Source organism: Clinocottus analis, unplaced genomic scaffold, assembly GCF_023055335.1.
Source record: "Clinocottus analis isolate CAN_PGR_092001 unplaced genomic scaffold, fCliAna1.0.p SCAF_30, whole genome shotgun sequence".
NCBI classification, from domain to species: domain Eukaryota; kingdom Metazoa; phylum Chordata; class Actinopteri; order Perciformes; family Cottidae; genus Clinocottus; species Clinocottus analis.
In genome coordinates, this window is record NW_027176043.1 from 2,156,209 (window position 1) to 2,178,438 (window position 22,230).

At 45.6% G+C, this 22,230-nt stretch overlaps 1 protein-coding gene across 2 annotated transcripts in view; it reads right to left on the reverse strand.

Moving 5' to 3' along the window:
• Positions 1 to 4,102: 4,102 nt before the first annotated feature.
• gabrr2a (gamma-aminobutyric acid type A receptor subunit rho2a) overlaps positions 4,103 to 22,230 on the reverse strand; it is a 38,356-nt gene continuing 20,228 nt past the window's right edge. For both annotated transcript variants that reach the window (XM_068595473.1, XM_068595471.1), the window contains exons 4-9: positions 17,988 to 18,211; positions 15,932 to 16,014; positions 12,044 to 12,184; positions 10,667 to 10,819; positions 8,468 to 8,676; positions 4,103 to 6,441 (exon numbers count right to left, since the gene is read on the reverse strand). In XM_068595473.1, coding sequence (XP_068451574.1) covers positions 6,106 to 6,441; positions 8,468 to 8,676; positions 10,667 to 10,819; positions 12,044 to 12,184; positions 15,932 to 16,014; positions 17,988 to 18,211 — 1,146 coding nt within the window. In that variant the 3' untranslated portion in view covers positions 4,103 to 6,105. The remainder of the gene's footprint in view (positions 6,442 to 8,467; positions 8,677 to 10,666; positions 10,820 to 12,043; positions 12,185 to 15,931; positions 16,015 to 17,987; positions 18,212 to 22,230) is intronic.

Genomic DNA, 22,230 nt, shown 5'->3' on the forward strand with positions numbered 1-22,230 from the left:
TACACAGCGTACCTTAAATGCATTGGACTTGTTTTCATACTGATTTATTCATCTTCTTAAAACACTGTAAGTGCTCTCAAGACCAACTGCAGTGAATTGCCAAAGGGAGTGAATTAATAAGCAGTGAAATATGACCGTTCATAAAACTGTAAATACACACATGCCTGGCTGCAATTTAAACAGAAACAGTTCATTCTGTGACTGAGGTGGGATGCTGGTAGACACACATGGCCAGGTAGACCTGGTCCTCCTCCTCAGCACCAGACTGACAGGTGACCACCCTGCACAGGAACAGTTCATCCTACAAAATGTGGCCCTACGAGTCTGTATCTCATGACAATATCTTAAAGCTAAGTAGGTCAGGGGGGTCAAACTCATGTTAGTGAAGGAGCCACATGCTGCACATTGTGATCTCTAGTGGGCCGGACCAGTAAAATCACAGCATAATAACGCATAATTAACAACAATGTTTCTCTTTGTTTAAATCATTGGTGAAGGTTTTTAGATGATAAACTCTATTTTAAGGTCTTTCAACAATAAACAGAGCAAACATTCAGACGTCAGCTCTCTGGTTATCTGCCTGCTCTCCTCTGCAGGTTCCCTCGCTGTGTGACACGTTTGTGACGCCACTTTCATGACGTCATCCATGTTTAACGACTTCTAACATTAATATTAGAGCTCACATCAGTGGTTGTGGATCAATGGTTTGTATGTCCGTCTTATAAGCAGTCGGTCAGAGGTTTGAATCCCAGCTCTGCTAATTTGGTTCTTTTAAAAAAAAGTATTTTTTTTTTGATTGAACACCCTGGCGGGCTGGATCCGGCCCGCGGGCCGTATGTTTGACCCCCCTGAAGTAGAGCATCAGAGACCGTAAATACAGTTCATGGAAACAGTAAGTGAGCACACCTTTTCCTAATTACAACTCATTGATTCATCCCAGGAAACTGTTCGTTATTTATGTTTTCTGAACTGCATTATGTTTTTCAATCCGCTGCGTCTCTGTCAGTTTTTTAAATCACTAAAAAATGATGCTGAGCTGTTGCGTTCATGTTATTACATAAGCATGAGCATCTGTCTAATGATGATCGGACAGAACAGCGATTATTTCATCAGTCGTCACATTTTTCAGACAAGATAGTCGTTTATCTTTATTAGAATGATGGGGTGTTCATATTTGACCAACCAGTAGAGCATCAGATACACACGGTGAGTAACTATGATGCAAGAAGCCATACATTCATTATGAATTCACAATTAATAACCATAGTTCTGTGATCTTGGGATGTTGTTTTTGATAGAAGAAGTTCTGTGAAACTCATTGGGCTTCATTCAAGAAACACAAACAGATTCTCAAACGGCTTGTTTGAGCGATTTAGTCAAACTTACATTTGGAATTTTATCTTTGCGACGACCACAATGTTTGATTGGTTGAGCGGCTCATGTGAAATAATCAATTCTGCTATTGCTGTAGTTAAAAATTATACTTTATGATGAAGGACCATAGATCCGTGAAATCAGGACTTGGGACTCACAGGGCCTTTTTTGGTACAACTGGTTCATTGATTACGTTTATTTGCAATTTCAACGAACGCACGCTTAACGTGCACACGTCATGTGTATGAGTGTCAGTTATCTAAACTTAAGAGTTTCCTGAATCCGATGTGTCTACACGTTTTAGTTCACGTTCACCGTACAAAAAAAAGTGTGAGAAAGTTAAGATAAGAACTTCAAACTGTTCTTGCATGAGGTCCAATGTTCTGCCTGGTGAGTGCGACACGGACAAGAAAGACGATTCCAACGCTATTAAGTGATTGGCTGCATTCAATAGTGAGTTATTTTTTATTAAGCCAGCTTTTGTTCATTCTTTTTGCTCAGAAGGACAAATGACTACAGTACTGTCTCACTCGCCAAAAAAACTTTGAGATATTATAACACATGTACCCCCGTATACCTCACATGCTAAGACAGTTAGCAATAAATAAGAGCGTTCTTGAAGTAATCCAGTGTTTTGTTGAGAAAACTGCCGGCTACCAAGAGGCCAGTTTATCAAAACATGGTTTTAGTCTTTCATCATGTCATCAGAACAGCGTCAAAACAGCACAACAATACAAAAGCAGTGACAAATACATGATCTGAATGTTTGGTTTAGGCCTTTTACCTCAGGATCATTACTTATACCAAATTTCAGCAGGAGATGAAGTTGTGTTGTGGCGCTGAAGATGGACGTCCTAAGTTCACGTCATCCAAAGATGCTTTTCTCCCCTCAGCTGTGCTTCCATCCACTTCACCAGTGTGACCATCAACACCATGTGGCGCGATGAGGAGATCCTGGTGTTCCTCAAATTAATACATGAAGCAAATATAAGGCTCCCATTTCCCACATGGTTTTCCATTGTTTGAGATTTGACCAGGGCTCCTCTACTTACACCATGTTCAGCCATCTTCTTCTGGTTTAATGGCAGCCGCCAACGTTCATCTTTAAGCATGTAAGACATGATTTAACGACCCGTTCCCTCTTCCAACACGTCAAATTACAAAGCTCGTTCAGGACGCCAGGGCTTTCTAATAATCCATCCTAGTCCAGTTTCACCCTGAAGGCCGCCGCTCAAGCCAGCGCTGACTAATTATGTCACTTCACTGGTTAGTATCCTGCTCCCTTAAGTCAGGCGGTCCGCTAGTCCCTCGAGTCATCTAGATCCTGTGTCACTAGTCACATGAGTCTCGAGTCATGTTAGTCATTACTATCCTGTGTCACTAGTCACGTGAGTCTCTAGTCACGTGTGTCTCTAGTCACGTGAGTCATTACTAGTCACATGAGTCTCTAGTCACGTGTGTCTCTAGTCACGTGAGTCATTACTAGTCACATGAGTCTCTAGTCACGTGAGTCTCTAGTCACGTGAGTCATTACTAGTCACGTGAGTCTCTAGTCACATGAGTCATTACTAGTCACATGAGTCTCTAGTCACGTGAGTCTCTAGTCACGTGAGTCATTACTAGTCACGTGAGTCTCTAGTCACGTGAGTCTCTAGTCACGTGAGTCATTACTAGTCACGTGAGTCTCTAGTCACATGAGTCATTACTAGTCACGTGAGTCTCTAGTCACATGAGTCATTACTAGTCACATGAGTCTCTAGTCACATGAGTCTCTAGTCACGTGAGTCATTACTAGTCACGTGAGTCACTAGTCACGTGAGTCTCTAGTCACATGAGTCATTACTAGTCACATGAGTCTCTAGTCACGTGAGTCATTACTAGTCACATGAGTCTCTAGTCACGTGTGTCTCTAGTCACGTGAGTCATTACTAGTCACGTGAGTCTCTAGTCACGTGTGTCTCTAGTCACGTGAGTCATTACTAGTCACATGAGTCTCTAGTCACGTGAGTCTCTAGTCACATGAGTCTCTAGTCACGTGAGTCTCTAGTCACGTGAGTCATTACTAGTCACGTGAGTCTCTAGTCACATGAGTCATTACTAGTCACATGAGTCTCTAGTCACGTGAGTCATTACTAGTCACATGAGTCTCTAGTCACGTGTGTCTCTAGTCACGTGAGTCATTACTAGTCACGTGAGTCTCTAGTCACGTGTGTCTCTAGTCACGTGAGTCATTACTAGTCACATGAGTCTCTAGTCACGTGAGTCTCTAGTCACATGAGTCTCTAGTCACGTGAGTCTCTAGTCACGTGAGTCATTACTAGTCACGTGAGTCTCTAGTCACATGAGTCATTACTAGTCACATGAGTCTCTAGTCACGTGAGTCTCTAGTCACGTGAGTCTCTAGTCACGTGAGTCTCTAGTCATGTGAGTCTCTAGTCACGTGAGTCATTACTAGTCACATGAGTCTCTAGTCACGTGAGTCATTACTAGTCACATGAGTCTCTAGTCACGTGTGTCTCTAGTCACGTGAGTCATTACTAGTCACATGAGTCTCTAGTCACGTGAGTCTCTAGTCACGTGAGTCATTACTAGTCACATGAGTCTCTAGTCACGTGAGTCATTACTAGTCACATGAGTCTCTAGTCACGTGAGTCATTACTAGTCACATGAGTCTCTAGTCACGTGAGTCTCTAGTCACATGAGTCATTACTAGTCACATGAGTCTCTAGTCACATGAGTCTCTAGTCACGTGAGTCGTTACTATCCTTTGTCTCTAGTCATGTCAGTCGTAACTATCACGTGTCTCTAGTCACATGTGTCTCTAGTCATGTGAGTCATAACTATCCTGTGTCTCTAGTCATGTGAGTCTCTAGTCATGTGAGTCGTAACTATCCTGTTTCACTAGTCATGTGAGTCGTATCTATCCTGTGTCTCTAGTCATGTGAGTCGTATCTATCCTGTGTCTCTAGTCATGTGAGTCGTATCTATCCTGTGTTTCTAGTCATGTCAGTCGTAACTATCACGTGTCTCTAGTCACATGAGTCTCTAGTCATGTGAGTCGTATCTATCCTGTGTCTCTAGTCATGTGAGTCATAACTATCCTGTGTCTCTAGTCATGTGAGTCGTATCTATCCTGTGTCTCTAGTCATGTGAGTCGTATCTATCCTGTGTCTCTAGTCATGTGAGTCGTATCTATCCTGTGTCTCTAGTCATGTGAGTCGTATCTATCCTGTGTCTCTAGTCATGTGAGTCGTATCTATCCTGTGTCTCTAGTCATGTGAGTCGTATCTATCCTGTGTTTCTAGTCATGTCAGTCGTAACTATCACGTGTCTCTAGTCACATGAGTCTCTAGTCATGTGAGTCATAACTATCCTGTGTCTCTAGTCATGTGAGTCATAACTATCCTGTGTCTCTAGTCATGTGAGTCGTATCTATCCTGTGTCTCTAGTCATGTGAGTCGTATCTATCCTGTGTCTCTAGTCATGTCAGTCGTAACTATCACGTGTCTCTAGTCACATGAGTCTCTAGTCATGTGAGTCGTAACTATCACGTGTCTCTAGTCACATGAGTCTCTAGTCATGTGAGTCATAACTATCCTGTGTCTCTAGTCATGTGAGTCATAACTATCCTGTGTCTCTAGTCATGTGAGTCATAACTATCCTGTGTCTCTAGTCATGTGTCTTTCTAGTCATGTGAGTCGTATCTATCCTGTGTCACTAGTCACGTGAGTTGCTGGTCACGTGACTAGTGGTTCGGGTCATAAGTCGTTACTATCTTGAGCTGCAAGTCATTAAGATGATTTGATGAGTTGGAAGTGAGAATTTGTCTAATGCTCACGTGACAGATAATGCTTTCAGGGGACTCTGTTGAAACATGGCCTCCATTTGGATGGACATCACTTAAATGTGACGGCAGGGAGTAAAGGCTCATGGATGTTCTCCACTCTGACCTCTGAGGTTGACTTGTTTTTGGGGGTTTGGAATAAAATATGCTGACAACTCTGGGATTGATTTTTTCTGAACTGTGGTACAAACATTCTCTGCTAATAATTCTAATACCTTTGGTTTTCCAGAGTTTTTATCCGGCACCGTCATCCTCCAGTCCTCTGGTTTAAGACCAAACACCAGCAAAAGCATTGACGTTGCCCTCAGCCTCAGCTGCACCAGCTAATGTTTGCCGGGATGGTGGATGTGGCAAATGTTACCTGCTAAACATCGTCATAATGTTAACACAAACATGTTAGCATGTTAGATAACCGGCTTAAAGAATATGGCCAAAATGTGCCATACCAAGAATTTAATGTAAAGAGACCTGTCAATTGAGTATCTCACTGCAATTTCTGTCAACCATAAAATTCAAATACTAAAATGTAATTTTTCACCCACCAAAGCTGGCAGGAACTCCGTAATGAGGAGCTTTTCAACAGCACTTGACAGTTAATGAAGATGAAAACGACTGAGGGAATTAACATCAGTCATTTGAAAACAGCATTTAAATGACTGTTTTCTTTGTTTGTACTTTAGAGCGTTAATGAACATTCACATTGCTGCATGAGAAGAGAAAAAAAAGAGAAGAAAAGTCAAATCAATGCTCAATCAATCCCAAAGTCTCAATGCTGAATTTGTTGTCGAGCTTGCAGACACGACAGCACCCAGAGTATTCGGGTTCGCGGCGTTGGTACCGCCTGTGTGTCGAGCTCTCTGGTTCCAGTCTCGGCCCGGGAGCGTCTTTCAGCAGTAGACGGACCAGTAGATAAGGTTGAAAAAGATGTAAGAACCAGGGAAAAACATCCGGGAGTATTTGTCAATGGCATGCGTGTTCTGCATGATGTTGAGGGCCCGCAGGCTCTTCTTCTTCTTGGTGGTGGTGGACTCGCTGCTCACCGACAGATGGACCACCATGTGTTCGGGCTTCTCCGGCACCTCGTGCAGCTCTTCCTGCTCCTCCTCCGGCACCATGGGTTCCTCGGTGTAGCCGGCCAGGCTGTTGGTGTCGGCCTCGCTGTAGGTGCCATCCATCAAGGTCATGGTCCGCGTCTGAGAGATCCCGCAGGTGCAGGGCAGCGACTGGCGGGGAATAAACATACCATTAAATCCTTATTGAGAGCAAAGGGGTTTTTAAATGATCAGATAAGTGTTCAAATAAGTAATCACACTCATCAGTGTCCTGAGTAGATGGTTAAGATTGGGGATCATGCTAGTCTTGGGGAGTAGTTCATGTCTTGGTCGCTCCAAAACTCTGGTCCAGGACGATAATTCTCAATAACTATAGGCATAGTACCACAATATTTGCATGAATAATCATGGTCTTTAGAGGAAATTCTGATTTCAGTGGTGACGGACGCTGAAGTCAACACAACACTCTGGTCTATAGGGAGTGAACAACTATATGACAATATTTAGTATAAATATTCATGGTCCCGAGAGGATAATCTGATTTCATCGTGTCATAAAGGTCAACTCTTGGCTGATGCTTTGGTCCAGAGGGAGGATCCTCAACGACAGGAATAAATGCCACACGTGTTGGTATTCATTTCATTGTCATTCAAGGGGATAATCCCACCAGGCTCAAGAGCACTGTAGTTTTTACAAAACATTTCTCAAACAGGGGGAAATAATCCTTTTAAAAATGCTGTAGTGAATATTTATATGGGGTATATTCAAACTAAACAGTGTGTGTTCATTGTTGGGTTGGCTCTGCTGGTGCGAGCCTGTTGTTTACTTTGGTTGTTTTACCTCAGGGTTGTGTGTTCATTCATCACCAAACCCTGTATTTTAATGTACAAAGCCACCGCGGCCTTCTCCTTTCTTGCAAACTGAGAAGCAAAATGAGTATTACCATAAATCTGATGTTTCTGCTCACAAATAATGAATCTCTCTCTCCAAGAGTTACTTGATCAGGTCCTATGAATAATGAACACGGAGCAGCCATTTCAGGAGTGTTTAGTGTGCAGTGAAATGAGTCTTTTCGTTGCCTCAGGTGAGCACAGACATTAATCAGCAGGTCAGTCAGAGAGGAAACATCAGTGCTTGTGATTCACTGAGGGCTCTGGACCACCTGCGGTGCCGCACGCAGCGGATGGCTAACGGGAATCAAGTTCAACGTCAGAACTCACATCCTCAGTTAACCCGGCAATTCTGAGAGGAAGATTAGTCATGAAAACATTTAAAATCAAGCAGCGTTTTCTTTAATGAGGCTGGCATATGCAAAGTACGTTCACTAATTTCAATCCTACTGTGACCCGAAAAGTGAAGTGAAAAACACACACGTGCACTGAACAGTGATGTCATGACGTAATATAAGACGTGGATCAAAGGTAGTGCTGAATCATCTCTTTGTTACTCTCTACACACGTAGTGTGGTTAGTTTTTACACATCATAACTACTCAGTCATGAACGGTGTTGTAAAGTTTGACGTCTGAGGCAGGATGGTTCAGGATGTCCTGATACTTTTCGGGGGGTTTTGTTTTGCTTTTCCTGCTTTGCTTCTTCGTGTTTGTCATGAGTGAGTTCCTCTCTTCGATCCAAAACCGAACAGAACTGCACATCAGACTTGAGATGTTGAACTTCATGAAATACTCGTTGTTCTTGCTCTTTGTTTCTGTAATGGGATTTCACGGCTCAAGGAGCCCAAGATTCAGTCTCTCTGGTTCAAGAAAAGGAGTAACTCTCTCTCTCTCCCCGACTGAACCGCCTCCAGTGTGTAAAGCAGCAGCTTCATGCTGCCTCCTTTACGCATCTCATTCATTAAAACTGAGATGTGAGTCCGGCTGCAGATGCTTGAAATTGAACTTGCAGAGAGATAAAAAGTTGACTTTCTGCGTTGTTCAACACAAATTGCCAGCAGAGTTTCTCTTTGTGTCGCAGCTGCTCTTGTCTTGCAGTGATGTGTCCAGACGGCCTGACAGATGCTCTGGTAAGTGAGTCGGTGAGAGCGGCTGGAGCTGTTGGAGCTCTCTGAACCGCTGGAGGGACAGTTCTGGCTCATTACCCCGGAGAGGGATGCCTCTCCTTTTAAAATGTCTATATTTCATGTCAGTTTGGAGTGTTTTTTTCTCTCAAGGCACCAAACAGCAAACAGCAGAAACACACCTGAGACCGCGCCCGCTCTCGCATCTTGCGTTCCCGGCGGTCCTGGACGGTGGACAGGTAGTTGACGGCGGCGTACTCCAACACGGACAGGAAGACAAAGACGAAGCTGACCCACAGGTAAATGTCCACCGCCTTGATGTAGGACACGCGGGGCATGGAGGCGTTCACGCCGGTGATGATGGTGGACATGGTCAGCACGGTGGTGATGCCTGGACACCAGAGACACAACACAGTGAACTGCAAGTTGCAAATGTGCTTGAATCTGAGTTTCTCTATTTTTAGACACAGTATAATATTCTGCTCTGGATCAGGAAGAAGTGCCGGGCAGCCGGAGCAACAGCATGACCACTTATACAACGTGATGCAACGCGGTCCAGCAGCCTGCAATGAAGGCCGAGAGATGCAGGTGAGAAGGTTTCAGCAGCAGAATAAACTAAACTAAACTAAACTAAACACACCCTCAGTGTAGGAATACTAAGCAAAGGTCAAGTGTCGACAGATTGGATCTGAAGACCATCTGTCCCTTTTGTTTTTCTCTTTGTGACGTACATCTTTGAAAAGAATTCACTAATATAAAGCTTCAATAAAAAGTACTTTAATCAGCCACTGCAGTTGTTAGCAGACAGAAGAAACAGAGCATTGTTGGGGATTATTTACCAGCGTCTGACTTCTACACATGTAGTGCTGTGCTGCGTTGTGGCAGCAGGACGGTGTGGGAATGACAGCTAATTGGAGTTGGAATATAATGATATATTTCCAATAGCAGGAGGGAAAAACAAAGCAGAGCAGATTTAAAAAGTGGTCTTGTCAAAATATCTGGTTCTGTCAGCTGAATTTAACAAGAGCGATGACATGAGAGGATCTCAGCGAGGGGGAACAACAGACGCCTGTACGACACGCACAGCGACAGCCCCAAACAGAAAGTAACTCAAAAGAGAAGGTTGTGAAGGGTGTGTGTGTGTGTGTGTGTGTGTGTGTGTGTGTGTGTGTGTTTCTGAGTGGTGGAGCCGTGTCGCAGACAGCTTTCATCTTTTCACACACAGATTTTCCTGAGGCACGCACAATCTCTTCAAAGACCCTTCTTCTGCTACTAAAGACAGATTTTTCTTTCTTTTACGCAGATTTAATCTCAATTACATTGCACCAGATGATATTTAAAGCTCAGTGTCTGTGTTTTAACTTGACACAAGTCACCGACAGCCTCACACGCCTCAAACCCAGATGTCGAGAGACGGATCAACGCTTTTCAATCTCTTAATTACCTCGACACTATAAAAGATTCTCAAGCACCTTCCTTTACAACAACACTCTTTGAAATGTGTCTGTGTTTATGGATTGCTCTTTTGACCTCACTTGTTTTAGATATTTGACAAACTGGCTTCATTTCCAGCTGCAGAATTGCTGCACACAAACACTAATTATGTCCCTCATCCTCAACAACCTTACGACAAACCACACCATCTGTCTGACGCCTCTGTGCTCTCAGTGGTCACAGTCCTGCAGCGACCCTTCCTCCTCCACCCGTTGCTCCGCTCAGGGCGCTTTAGGGACCTGAAAGGATCTCGGCCCCAGAACACGGGCCTGAACAAAACCTCCACTGTCTTCTTACTGCTGAGATCATAACCACAGCAGCGGCACACGGCTGTAAGCTCCACACAAGTCGGTGATCAGGTGCTGAATAAGTAAAGTCGCATCGCCAAACTCTCCATTGTGGTTCTGAAAGCTGTGGATGACCAAAGCAGACACACATGTGCTTGAATGAGACTTTCCTTCCTCAGCAGTCTGGCACACAAGCTGCATCGCAAGAAGTAAACCACAGTGTGGAAGCTTTAAACGGCAAGAACTATTGCAACTATCTATTTCATTTTGAAATAATGACGATGCATTACCCCAAAACACCCAAATCACCCATATTGTTCATTTTGCATAAACATGAATTATGAGTTATTTGAAGAACAATTTCTGTCCTCATCTCTAGTGAGACTACAGCATAAATAAATAATGATCGCAAGTTTAAGCAAAGTTTGACAGCTTGTCAACTTTGTATTTACTGGTATGATTTGTGTCTTCATGAACGTCTGGTCTGTGTGTAACTGTGTCACACTGCTGTTGTGTCTGTCTGCAGATCGAGGCCCCGCGTCTCCATGAGATCACACTCCACATGAATGATGGGATCAAAAACTACGTTTATTTTCTCACCCAGCGACACTCTGGCCGGCACCGCCCGCCGGTCGATCCAGAAGGACACCCAGGAGAGCATCACCATGAGCGTGGCGGGGAAGTACGTCTGCAGCAGGAAGAAGAAGATGTGGCGCCGCAGCGTGAAGTTGATGTAGAGACGATTGTACCAGCCTGAAACACAGCAGGAGACGGGTTCAGAGGAGAAGGAGGAGGAGGAGGAGGAGGAGGAGGAGGAGGAGGATATCCACCCATGAAGTTACACACAACGCTGTCAAACATCAGGTTTCATTTCCTGCATTTAAGAAATGTGCTCGCTCGCTAGGAGCGTAACAAAATACTGAAAACAATGAAAACTAACATCAGAGTATCCTGATGTTATGTTTTGTGTTTCTGTGGACTTCCATTTGCGCCGTTTCAGTAGATGTTCCTTATTAATAATATAAAATGTGTTCATTTAACGATGTCATGATGCCAGACACTGAAGAGATGCTGGAGCCAAACCGATGACCTCAAATGTATAAAAAGTTTACACCGAATGTCGGCTGCACATTTCATTTAACTGAAATCATAAATGAAGAGATGCATGTGCAATCCAGGCTGTGGCGGCGTGAGGGGACACACAATGTGTTGTGTTTTCATGGCAGGCTGAGCGTCGGCTCTCTGAGGCGTCACAGACGTTCACGTCTCACAATGAATCATCTGATTCACGACTCCCTTCAGTCCGCTCGCTTCTCTCACTGAAGAACCAGAAAGGACTCATGTGAAGAACCTTCTGACTTTTCCTTTGAGCAGTAAGAACATGTGTTTACATGTTTGCATCATGTGAAATGACCTTGATGCTGACACATGGAGGTGTGTTCTGATGGGACGTCCCTCAGCAGCAGGACGGTCATGTGACGCTGCCTTCCAGGGGTTTGGCATCAGAGAGACCTCATTAGGTTTAGAGAAAGCTCTGAAAAATCATTTTATTACGGTTCGGGAAACATTGTGTTATGTTTTATGAATTCATGGAGCCGTCCTCCCCCCTGACCTCCTGCTACGGGCGCGTTGCGGCGATAACGCCACCGAATGTCCTCCTTCGCCGCTGAAGGGCTTTTCCTCTTGACTCAAACCTCATCGGACGGTTTTACAGTCGCAGCCTCGCCAGCAGCGTTAAAGCAGCACTAAAGATAGAACATGTGTCCTGAAGGCAGAGCTGCAGGAAAGGTCACGGGGTCAAAGAAGCCCGGCCGGCGGCTGGAGGCCTGACTCACCGGGACACATCATTGTTATGCGCAACAGGACGCTGTGCACAAGGACAACACTCAACTAGCACCATTTCTTCTTGTTCCCCGTGTGTGTGTGTGTGTGTGTGTGTGTGTGTGTGTGTGTGTGTGTGTGTGTGTGTGTGTGTACCTGTGCTGCTGTAGAAGGCCAGGCGAGACGTGGTGTGGAACTTCTGGATGAGGAACTGGGACAGAGAGATGCGGTCGTCGGTGCTGAGCGACTCGTCGCCGCTCTTCCAGTAGAGCATCAGGTCTTCATCCGTGTAGGCGTCTGCAGAGCAACACGCCGTCCAATCAGAGCTCACGCACGCCCAACATGCACTCATCATTCACAAGAAATGACCCCGACAACCACAAGTGTGTCATCATTTCCTCTGGGCCGCTGTGTGTTGATGATACGTTCATATTCAATAAAACTTTTGCTCATAGTTATTTTACTGTAAAGAAACTTCCTTCACATTTATTATGATGTTACTTTAACAGCTTATTGTTGCTCACAATACCGTTACTGTACTGTAGTGAGTATGTTTTCATGTTTATCTTTTGTAAAACATTTATAGATTTACAATCAAAATGACAAAACATAATTCATAAATAAGACAAACATATTCTGCTGGTAGAAATCAGGCCTGTGGACACAGAACACAGTATAAATACCACAAACTGTGTATAAATACACAACGCAGTTTGTTTAACAGGTAATAGAAAACATCTGCACTCTGACACTGATGATAACTGTCTTTATTAATATTAATACACTGATAACTGTCTTTATTAATATTAATACACTGATAACTGTCTTTATTAATATCAATACACTGATAACTGTCTTTATTAATATCAATACACTGATAACTGTCTTTATTAATATCAATACACTGATCATGTGTCATGCGGTAGAAACAGAGCATAATGAGCAGCCTAAAGGGCGGTTCAAGGCAGCGAACGGGAAGAATGCTTCCTGTCCTGGAGGAACGCTTCCTGTCCTGGAGGAACGCTTCCTGTCCGGGAAGAACACTTCCTGTCCTGGAGGAACGCTTCCTGTCCTGGAGGAACACTTCCTGTCCTGGAGCAACGCTTCCTGTCCTGGAGGAACGCTTCCTGTCCTGGAGCAACGCTTCCTGTCCTGGAGGAACACTTCCTGTCCTGGAGGAACGCTTCCTGTCCTGGAAGAACACTTCCTGTCCTGGAAGGAGCGTCTCAATCGGTGAAACTCTTGACACTCATGACCGAGCGCAGCCCGTCCCGTCCGCTGTGAACAGTTGATCAGCTGTGATCAGTCGTTGCTTCGCGTGACGCTTCATTTCTGTTGCAACATATTTTCTGGCATGAAAAGATGCCGGAGGCTGCAAACACGAGTGTTGGGACGCGTCCAGAGAGAGCGAGGTAACGACAGAGTCTGCTGCTCTGCGCTGAGGGAACGGGAGGTTAAAACATGAATTCAGCAGCATCACTGAGGCAAGAGCAGCACGCTCATCCAGCCACCAAGATAGTCTGACATCTACGAAAATGATCTGGTCTACTGTGTGTGTGTGTGTGTGTGTGTGTGTGTGTGTGTGTGTGTGTGTGTGTGTGTGTGTAGGAGAGCGAGCAGCAGCTGTGCTCAGCGTGGATCTAAGACAAGTAGAGAGAGGCCTGGGGAGATGTTCCAGGGAGCTGAGGAGACACCAGACCAGCGTCATCGTTCAGAAATACATTTAAACAAAACAAAAGTCATCCACGCAGGAACGAACAATCAGCTCTAACTCCTCCCTCACGCAGCGTAAACACACAACAGCCCGAATGTATCTGCCTTCGTCATGTCCATCAGCTGACAGTCAGCCTGCTGCCCCCTCAGTCGGGCCTTCAGCATCCCTTCAGGACCGGGACCAGCTCCTCGCTGCCAGCTCTCTGTTCCTGTTACTCCAGACCAGACCAGAAGTTGGCTGCTTGGAGCGAGCTGGACGACTGCAATGGTTTCTCAACGACCACATCCTGAAAACCTCAATTATGGCACACGTGGTCTTGAAGATCTGCTGTAAATATGTTGGTCCAGTAGGTTAGTTTTCTGGGTGCAGGAGCAGCAGCTGCCTGTCGACCAGCTCTCCTCAGCAGCCCGGTCAGTGCAGACCACGACGTAAAGCTCTGGACTGCAAGGTCTAAAAGAGGACCGGACCCAGCGTCTGCCGGACCAGAAAAGGTCTACGATGGCTCTCTGGATGTCCTCCATCGGGCCTCCTGGTGGCATCAGAGCAATGTGTTGATGCAACTAAGTTATTGGCAACCAGAACTCTTTCACAATACAACAGCTGATGTAGCAGCTATTACCATTCAGACAACTGAGTGCACGTTCCCGGACTTTCCATCAGGCAGAATTGTCCCATCAACGAGCTCTTAGCCCGGTTCACCTGCAGAAGAGGCCTTTTCCTAATGAACGTCCTCCTGACTGGAGACAAAGACACACACTTCACCTGCAGATACATGAGGACCCTCCACGAGCTCCCGCTGACACTCCATGCTGCAGTGTTTCCGCTCTCAAGAGATCAGCGTAGACCTCCACAGCACGTCCTCATCTCTCCCAGACAGGTGGCCGCTCTGCATCCTGGGAGTTTAAGGCAGGTCGTCTGCTTCCTCCAGGGTCCAGATCCTTGTCCTGCAGCAGACCTGACAGCTCCCTTCACCCTCTGCTGCAGGGAGGAGCTCCACTCTCACCTCTCCTCCTGTTTGTTCTGGAAGTCTTTCAACATGTTTGCTGAAGCTTCATCAGACCGGTGAGCAGCGATGAAGCAGTGAAAGTAAATGAATCCGCTGATCGTTCACTGAGGGCGGAGCTCTGTGGATCACGAGCCTCCTGCAGGAGGAGAGGCCTGATGGCAACATGATAGCATGTGACGCACTTTTATTAAAACAAATAAAACTAAGTGAACAGTTCCCTTGAAGAGCCTCAGGGAGCTGCAACCCAGATGCAGCAGCGCTGAAGCGGCTGCTCAGCCTGCACTTCCTCTCTTCCTGAGTCCAGACTCACTTCAGCCAATCAAATGACAGCATCTTGTCTCCGAGCTCGAAGGCGCAAAGGTTTTTTTCTCTCTTCTGCGCGACGAACACAAATACGTTTTCAAATATATTCTGCAAAATTATTTTTCCGTATTGGTGAGGACAAGTGTGTCTTCCCCACTTTGGGTTACCTCGTCCGTCTGGACCCGATGCTAACCTGCGCCTCGTGTGGATGACTGGTGAGGCTGTTCACTCGTCCTTCAGTATCTTTTTACACTGTTATATATGTATATTTATACACACACACACATATTTCACCTGAAGCTAAATCTACTCAAAGTGTTGGGATGCGGCCTGCAGCGTCCACTCAGCTGTGACCCAGCGGGCAAAGTGGACTAAAAGTTGTGGATTAGTCAACATTTTACAGCAGTGTGTTTGCAGCCGGTCAGTGAGAAAGAGTCCTGTGTTACCAAGAATAGCTTCCCACCTGAAACAAGGCTGCAGAATAATGTCATCACCTTGGCCGGTGTCTCATGGTGGAGACAACAAACCCAGAGCTCAGCGGAACAAAAACAACACAACTGCTTTTCTCAAGTATGCTTTGGTTTTATGTCTGCCAACAAGAATGTGTAACATTAAAATATGATTCTGAAAAGTCTCAAGGTGAGAAATAGGAAATGCATTCACAGAATATTCACTTCAGATCAGCACTGTCTCCTTTCACAGTTGGATCTGAGTTTTGTAATGGCATGGGCCGTATTTACATAGAATCTAGGTTGAGTTGAGATTATGTAAATTACCGAGAACAGTCAGTAGACTTGATCTGAGCCATTTCCCCCATGCAAAGCAGCGCCGGGTCTCCTGCCGGCCAGAGGCCTGAATGGGTCACTAGATCTCGTGTTTGTCCACCATGAGAGAGCACCGCAAACACAACATTTGAGAACCCAACACTGCCGCCAACGGTCCGTGAAGAGCGCGCAGTAAAATGTATGGAGTTACTTTATGCAACGCACAGATAGGAAGCATGAAGTAAACATTGACTCACAGCTCTCGAGTTCCAGGGAGCAGGTCTGAGAGTCCAGAGGAAAGCGGCTGAAGTCCATGTTGCAGGCCGCCGTCACCGTCACCCTGCACAGAGACACACAGGAAGTGAGGACACGCTGCTGCAGATGGTCATTAATGCCAATCACACGGGCGCTGGAGAAGACCTCTGCATGACACAGGACACCACAACTTTGTTTTGTGTCATTCCTCAACTTCTTCTGTGCTGTTTTCAGAATGCTGTCACAACATTACAAGCTGAGAAATCACATGTTGTAGTTCCTCGAGACCGGAGGCGGCCGTCAGGGCCTTCTGAGCCTTCACAAAGTTATAGCTATTTTATAATGATGCAAATTAATATATATTTATTTCTTTTTCTTTGGGCGTCTGCAGCTGTGCTGCTGTCATGTCTGCACTACGATGAGCAGGGTCGGTTGGCGGCCGCGTGCTTGAGGGCCCGTGTCCGGACCTCGTCGCTTCCCATGGATCACGTGCTTCCTGTGGCTTCTCTCGCCGCCATGGAGGGACGCGACCCCCTGCTCCCTGGCCGACGTGGGGTCCGGCACCGGGGGCGTCGTGCGCTGTGTCTGCTCTGGCGGTGGAAGAGGCTTCGGTCGCTCACGGCGTCTCCTTTTATCTCTTCTCTCTGCCGGGTCGGTCCTCTGGCCCCGGATGCTGGTGGTGGAGCCGTGAGGCGGAGCGGGTGCTGGACGGTATGAACCACCGTGTACTGAGTGGGTCGGCCCGCGACAGAAACTCCAGGGACACTATTCCCCTGTTGTTTATTAGTATTAATACACTGATGGTCAGGTGTGAAACGCCCGCCACTGCCTTCAACACATGAACACACCTGTGAATGTGAGCCTGCTGCTCAGACATTGGTCAAAAACCTGGTCAAATATGGAAGTACCTTTGTCTAATGAGGGCTTTACTTCAAAATAAAACTGACTTCTACAAAGTTTCCTCATGTGTGCCTTTAGAAATAAAATGGCATCGGCTCAGCAAACACGTCTTTGTGGAAGCAGAATGGCATCGGACCCCCGGACCCGCGTGGACGCTCTGATACAAGCGATGTCACACTGAGCCACTCAGTTAGCGGCTGCTGCTGGTTGGTGGGACCCGTTTGAAACGAGCCCTTCTCTCGCTCTGCGCCGCTAACAGGCGCTCAGGCTGCGCCTCACTCCTTCCAATGGAAACTAATGAAAGGACCGAGTGGCTTTCTTCTTCCTGAGAAAGGCCTCTGAAGCAGCACTTCAGTGTGACGGGAGGAAACGGGCTGAGGGGTTACAGCTCCTGCAGGCGGGATGACTCGCCTCATTATTCAACAGAAGGAAATAACAAAGCTTCAAAGACCAGACTTTGACTTTTACAAGCAGGAAGGAAAGGAAGAGTCCTGGCTCGTTGAAACTGAAACCACCCTCACACCACAAGTGGAAGGTTAAATGTGTTGCATCACTTATCTTAGGCTGTCAACATCTGTTCTTGGTTTTAAAAGATGTCTTAAAGGAACTGCGACCCTGTGGTTTAGGCGTTTAAAAGACTGTCTGGTAATGTCCGTGGTCCCATCTGACCGGTGAAGTCCGTCTCTCGCCGGCTCATCGGCTTTATTTTGTTTCCTTCGTCTTGGCGTGTTGACCCCGCTCTGTTCAGCTGATTGTGTCCATACAGATACATGTGACTATTGTGTGTGTGTGTGTGTGTGTGTGTCTGAGAGTGTTTAGATGTGATTTTGAATCGGTAGGCTAATGTTAGCTATCAGCAAGATGCTGCTCGATGGTCGCACTGATTTGGAGTAACGTCGTCTACGTGGAGATCAGGATGAAGATTATGCTCACATCCATATTGACAGTGTTATTAATGAGCTGGTATTTATTGAGAGAAACCCAAAATAACATCAGACATTCAGCTTCATTGAGACAGAAGTTTCATGAACACCACTGTCCAATCAGGGTCAACCGGCTATTTGTGTCTCACCTTACACACACACACACACACACACACATATAAATACATATGATGGACATGTGAGTCTGAGCAGCAGGATGCTGGCGTGTACAGACCTCAGGCTGTAGAGGACGTGTCCATCAGGGAAGACGCGCAGCATGATGTTATCCGTGGTGGTGTCGTGGATGAAGGACCTCTTGGAGTGGACGAAGAAGACGTCGGGGACCCAGATCTTCTTCACCAGGCGGCCGTCAAACGTCATGCTCTTGTTGGTGCTGCTGGTGAAGGACAGGCGCTCGTCCTTCCAGTAGTGCCTCAGGTACAGCGTCATGGTGAAGTCCTGGAGGAGGCAGAGGACACAGTGTTCACAGTCCACAGCTTCATGAGCGATCGTCCCAAACGCATCAAAGTATCCTAACAGCTGTATTAACATCTGTATCTACAAGCACTGAATGTCATGAAACATAAGGAGAGTTCAGTTGAACAATACCTCAACAATATTATAAAAATACAAACTGTAATAATATCTAAATTATCTTTTATTTCAAGTTTTTTTAATTTATTTATGAAAACATAAAAGAAAGATCTAAAAAAAGATCTTAAAAATAAAGTATTAATTTTAGAAACTGAACTGAATTGTCCTGCAGCTTTAAGTTCAGTTCCTTCAGGTGAAGTGATGTCATTATGACAACTAGATATGATGATGTCATCTTGTAAACAGATGCATGAGAGCAGGACTGTCTGAACTTATTGAACCTCTTGTTTAGCTCTATTCTCTCTGATCACTTCATGGATGGACAGTCATGAGTTATGATTGTGATCATATTGAGTTATTTCATGCTTTGTCTCGTGGTGGAGCTTCATATTGCTGCTTCTAATAACCTGTGAACATGTGAGACATGCTGCTGTGGACCTGTGGAGACTGAACATAGAACATTCTGTCCTTTCTGGTTCAGGACTCTGTCCACGTTGCTCTTCTTGGAGAACCTCATAACTTAATAACTTCTCTGACTCACGTATTATTCCAACTGTTCTCGTCCCGTTCGTTTGTATCTCTCAAGCCGTGATATTTATCAGAATGCACACTTTTGATTGGCTGAGCAGCATCACGTGACGTTAGATCGTTCTGATTGGTCGGTGTGTTTCCTGCTGGGCGGGTTCTGTAAAGCTAGAAACCTTTCCCGGGTTAACATAGAAGCTCTCCGTCAAAATGTTTTCATTCTCAAATTATCGACGTGTTTCCGGTCCAGAAGCAACGGTGTGCGGTCCGGTCGCTCTCTTTCTGCCCTCTGGATCAATAAAGTTTTATATCAACCGCGAGGGAGCAGAAGCTGCTGCGTGTTTATTACTTATTACTGTGGATCAATGCAACTCTTACTGGACCTGATGAAGTGAATGCACAGCAGCTTCAACAGCGTTTCACCTGTGAATCAGAGGACAGACTCACGCTGGTGTGCCAACATAGTCACCAACCGATAAACGGGCTCTTCAACCAATTATGAAACTGCTTCATGAACAATCAGCAGATGGATTTATGATCAGTTTGTCTTGTGCCAGCGGTGGTTCAGGCGTTGGTCCTCAGGGTTCAGTGACAGCGTTCACACCAGACCGACGCAGGTGGAGAGGAACCAACAGGTTGAGCGTGAGAGCCCCTGAAGTAGCTCCTGGGAAACCCTGTATTCACACGGTGAGACCCAACCCAGGACGTCTGCTGTCCAGCATCAAAAAGCCATCAGCTCTTTAACTGCTTTTGGTGAATCCTATATCATTTTTGAACAAGTTGTCGTTGTTTTAAACTGACTCATTCCTATTTTCTCTCATCGGCGTGACGTTTTAATACAGCGTCAACTTGAACCGCACATCAGCAAAGACATCCAATCTTTTGCACGACACCTCAGAAATGTTGCCAGAGTTCGTTCACTACAACGTCAACTTCTTCAGGCCCACGGCTCCTCGCTGTGAACCTCGTTTATCAGACGGGAAGCGACAATTCTACAGAACGCAGCAACGCACCACAAGAAGAGAGAAGGTACGACTCGCCCTGAAGGTCTTTACGTCACTCATCACTCACAAGCACGCCACCGCCCTGAGATAACTTCCTCTCTCCTCATGGAGCTGCACACACACACGCACACACACACACACGCACACACACACACACGCACACGCACACACACACATACACACACACAGCTCCTCGGGCCGCAGCCTGCTGGCTGGTGAATGTGACGACTGCACGGCGTGCTCGGCTCAGCGTGCACGGCGTGCTCGGCTCAGCGTGCGCGGCGTGCGCAGCATAGCGTGCTCAGCACATTGTCAGCTCCAGTCCCGTCTGGTCCTCGCAGCATGTGTCCGGGCACGGCGCTGAGTGTAGGTCAGCGTTCAGACAGTCCTGTAGTTGTGTTACGTAAAGACCATGAGAATAGATCTGAACATGTGTGTGTACTCTGTACGTGTGTGTGAATAGTACGTTAATACTTATTATGTACTGCATGTATACACAGAGGTTTGTTTGCAGGAAGAGGTTTTTGAACTCATTGTTGTCTTCTTTCCTTTTTCTGCAGTTTTAATGATTCCTTGATTTCTCCTCTTTTATTATTTGTTGTGTTACTTTTCTAAAAGCTTGTTGTAACTGTGTTTTATATATGTGCTAAATGTATTCATCTATTTGTTTTATTTATATGATAATATATACAAAATAAAAAAGATATTTGACTTTTCCCCGTCCTGTTATTCCACTACCACGACTAAACTTTCTCTATTGTTTCCTCAGTTTGCAGCAATAAATCAAGTTGTCTCCACCTCACACATGCATCATCTTTAATAACCTGACACTTCATCTGGACATCACAATGATAATGATGCATTCATAGCGCTCTAAAAGGCAAATAGATGAGTTGTGCAGTTTTGAAAGTGGTGATGGACGATGTTCTAGAGGGAGGGGCTTCAATGCAGGAGGCCCCGCCCCCCCAGGTCTGATGCTGGAGGGTCTAAGTTAAGCAGTAGACTGGATTAAAGGTCTAAGTTAAGCAGTAGACCGGACTAAAGGTCTAAGTTAAGCAGTAGACTGGACTAAAGGTCTAAGTTAAGCAGTAGACCGGACTAAAGGTCTAAGTTAAGCAGTAGACCGGACTAAAGGTCTAAGTTAAGCAGTAGACCGGACTAAAGGTCTAAGTTAAGCAGTAGACCGGACTAAAGGTCTAAGTTAAGCAGTAGACCGGACTAAAGGTCTAAGTTAAGCAGTAGACCGGACTAAAGGTCTAAGTTAAGCAGTAGACTGGACATAAAGGTCTAAGTTAAGCAGTAGACTGGACTAAAGGTCTAAGTTAAGCAGTAGACTGGACTAAAGGTTTAGGTTAAGCAGTAGACTGGACTAAAGGTCTAAGTTAAGCAGTAGACTGAATATAAAGGTCTAAGTTTAGCAGTAGACTGGACTAAAGGTCTAAGTTAAGCAGTAGACTGGACATAAAGGTCTAAGTTAAGCAGTAGACTGGACATAAAGGTCTAAGTTAACAGTAGACTGGACTAAAGGTCTAAGTTAACAGTAGACTGGACTAAAGGTCTAAGTTAGCAGTAGACTGGACTAAAGGTCTAAGTTAAGCAGTAGACTGGACTAAAGGTCTAAGTTAAGCAGTAGACTGGACATAAAGGCAAGGCAAGTGTATTTGTACAGCACATTTCAGCAACAAGGCGATTCAAAGTGCTTCACATAAAACCATTAAAAGCAGATTTAAAAACAGTGAATAAAAAATACAAATAAAATGAATAAAAGTTGCAGTGCAGTTTAAGAAATAAAATGCAGGAGTGAGATGCAGCATTGAGTCTGGTTCAACTAGAGGCAGCAAACAGAAAAGACTCCAACCTGGATATAAAGGAGCTGAGGGTCTGTAAGGGTTTCTGAGGGTCTGTATGGGTCTGTGAGGGTCTGTGAGGGTTTCTGAGGGTCTCAGCAGACCTGCAGCTTTCAGGGACGATATTCCATAAATGTGGAGCAGAAAAGCTGAACGCTGCCTCTCCAGGTTTAGTTCTGAGTCTTGGAACAGAAAGTAGACCAGAACCAGACGACCTGAGGGGTTTGATGGTTCATGAGGTAGACCAGAACCAGACTGGATGGTTCATGAGGTAGACCAGAACCAGACTGGATGGTTCATATGGTAGACCAGACCCAGACTGGATGGTTCATGAGGTAGACCAGAACCAGACTGGATGGTTCATGAGGTAGACCAGACCCAGACTGGATGGTTCATAAGGTAGACCAGACCCAGACTGGATGGTTCATAAGGTAGACCGGAACCAGACTGGATGGTTCATGAGGTAGACCAGACCCAGACTGGATGGTTCATAAGGTAGACCAGAACC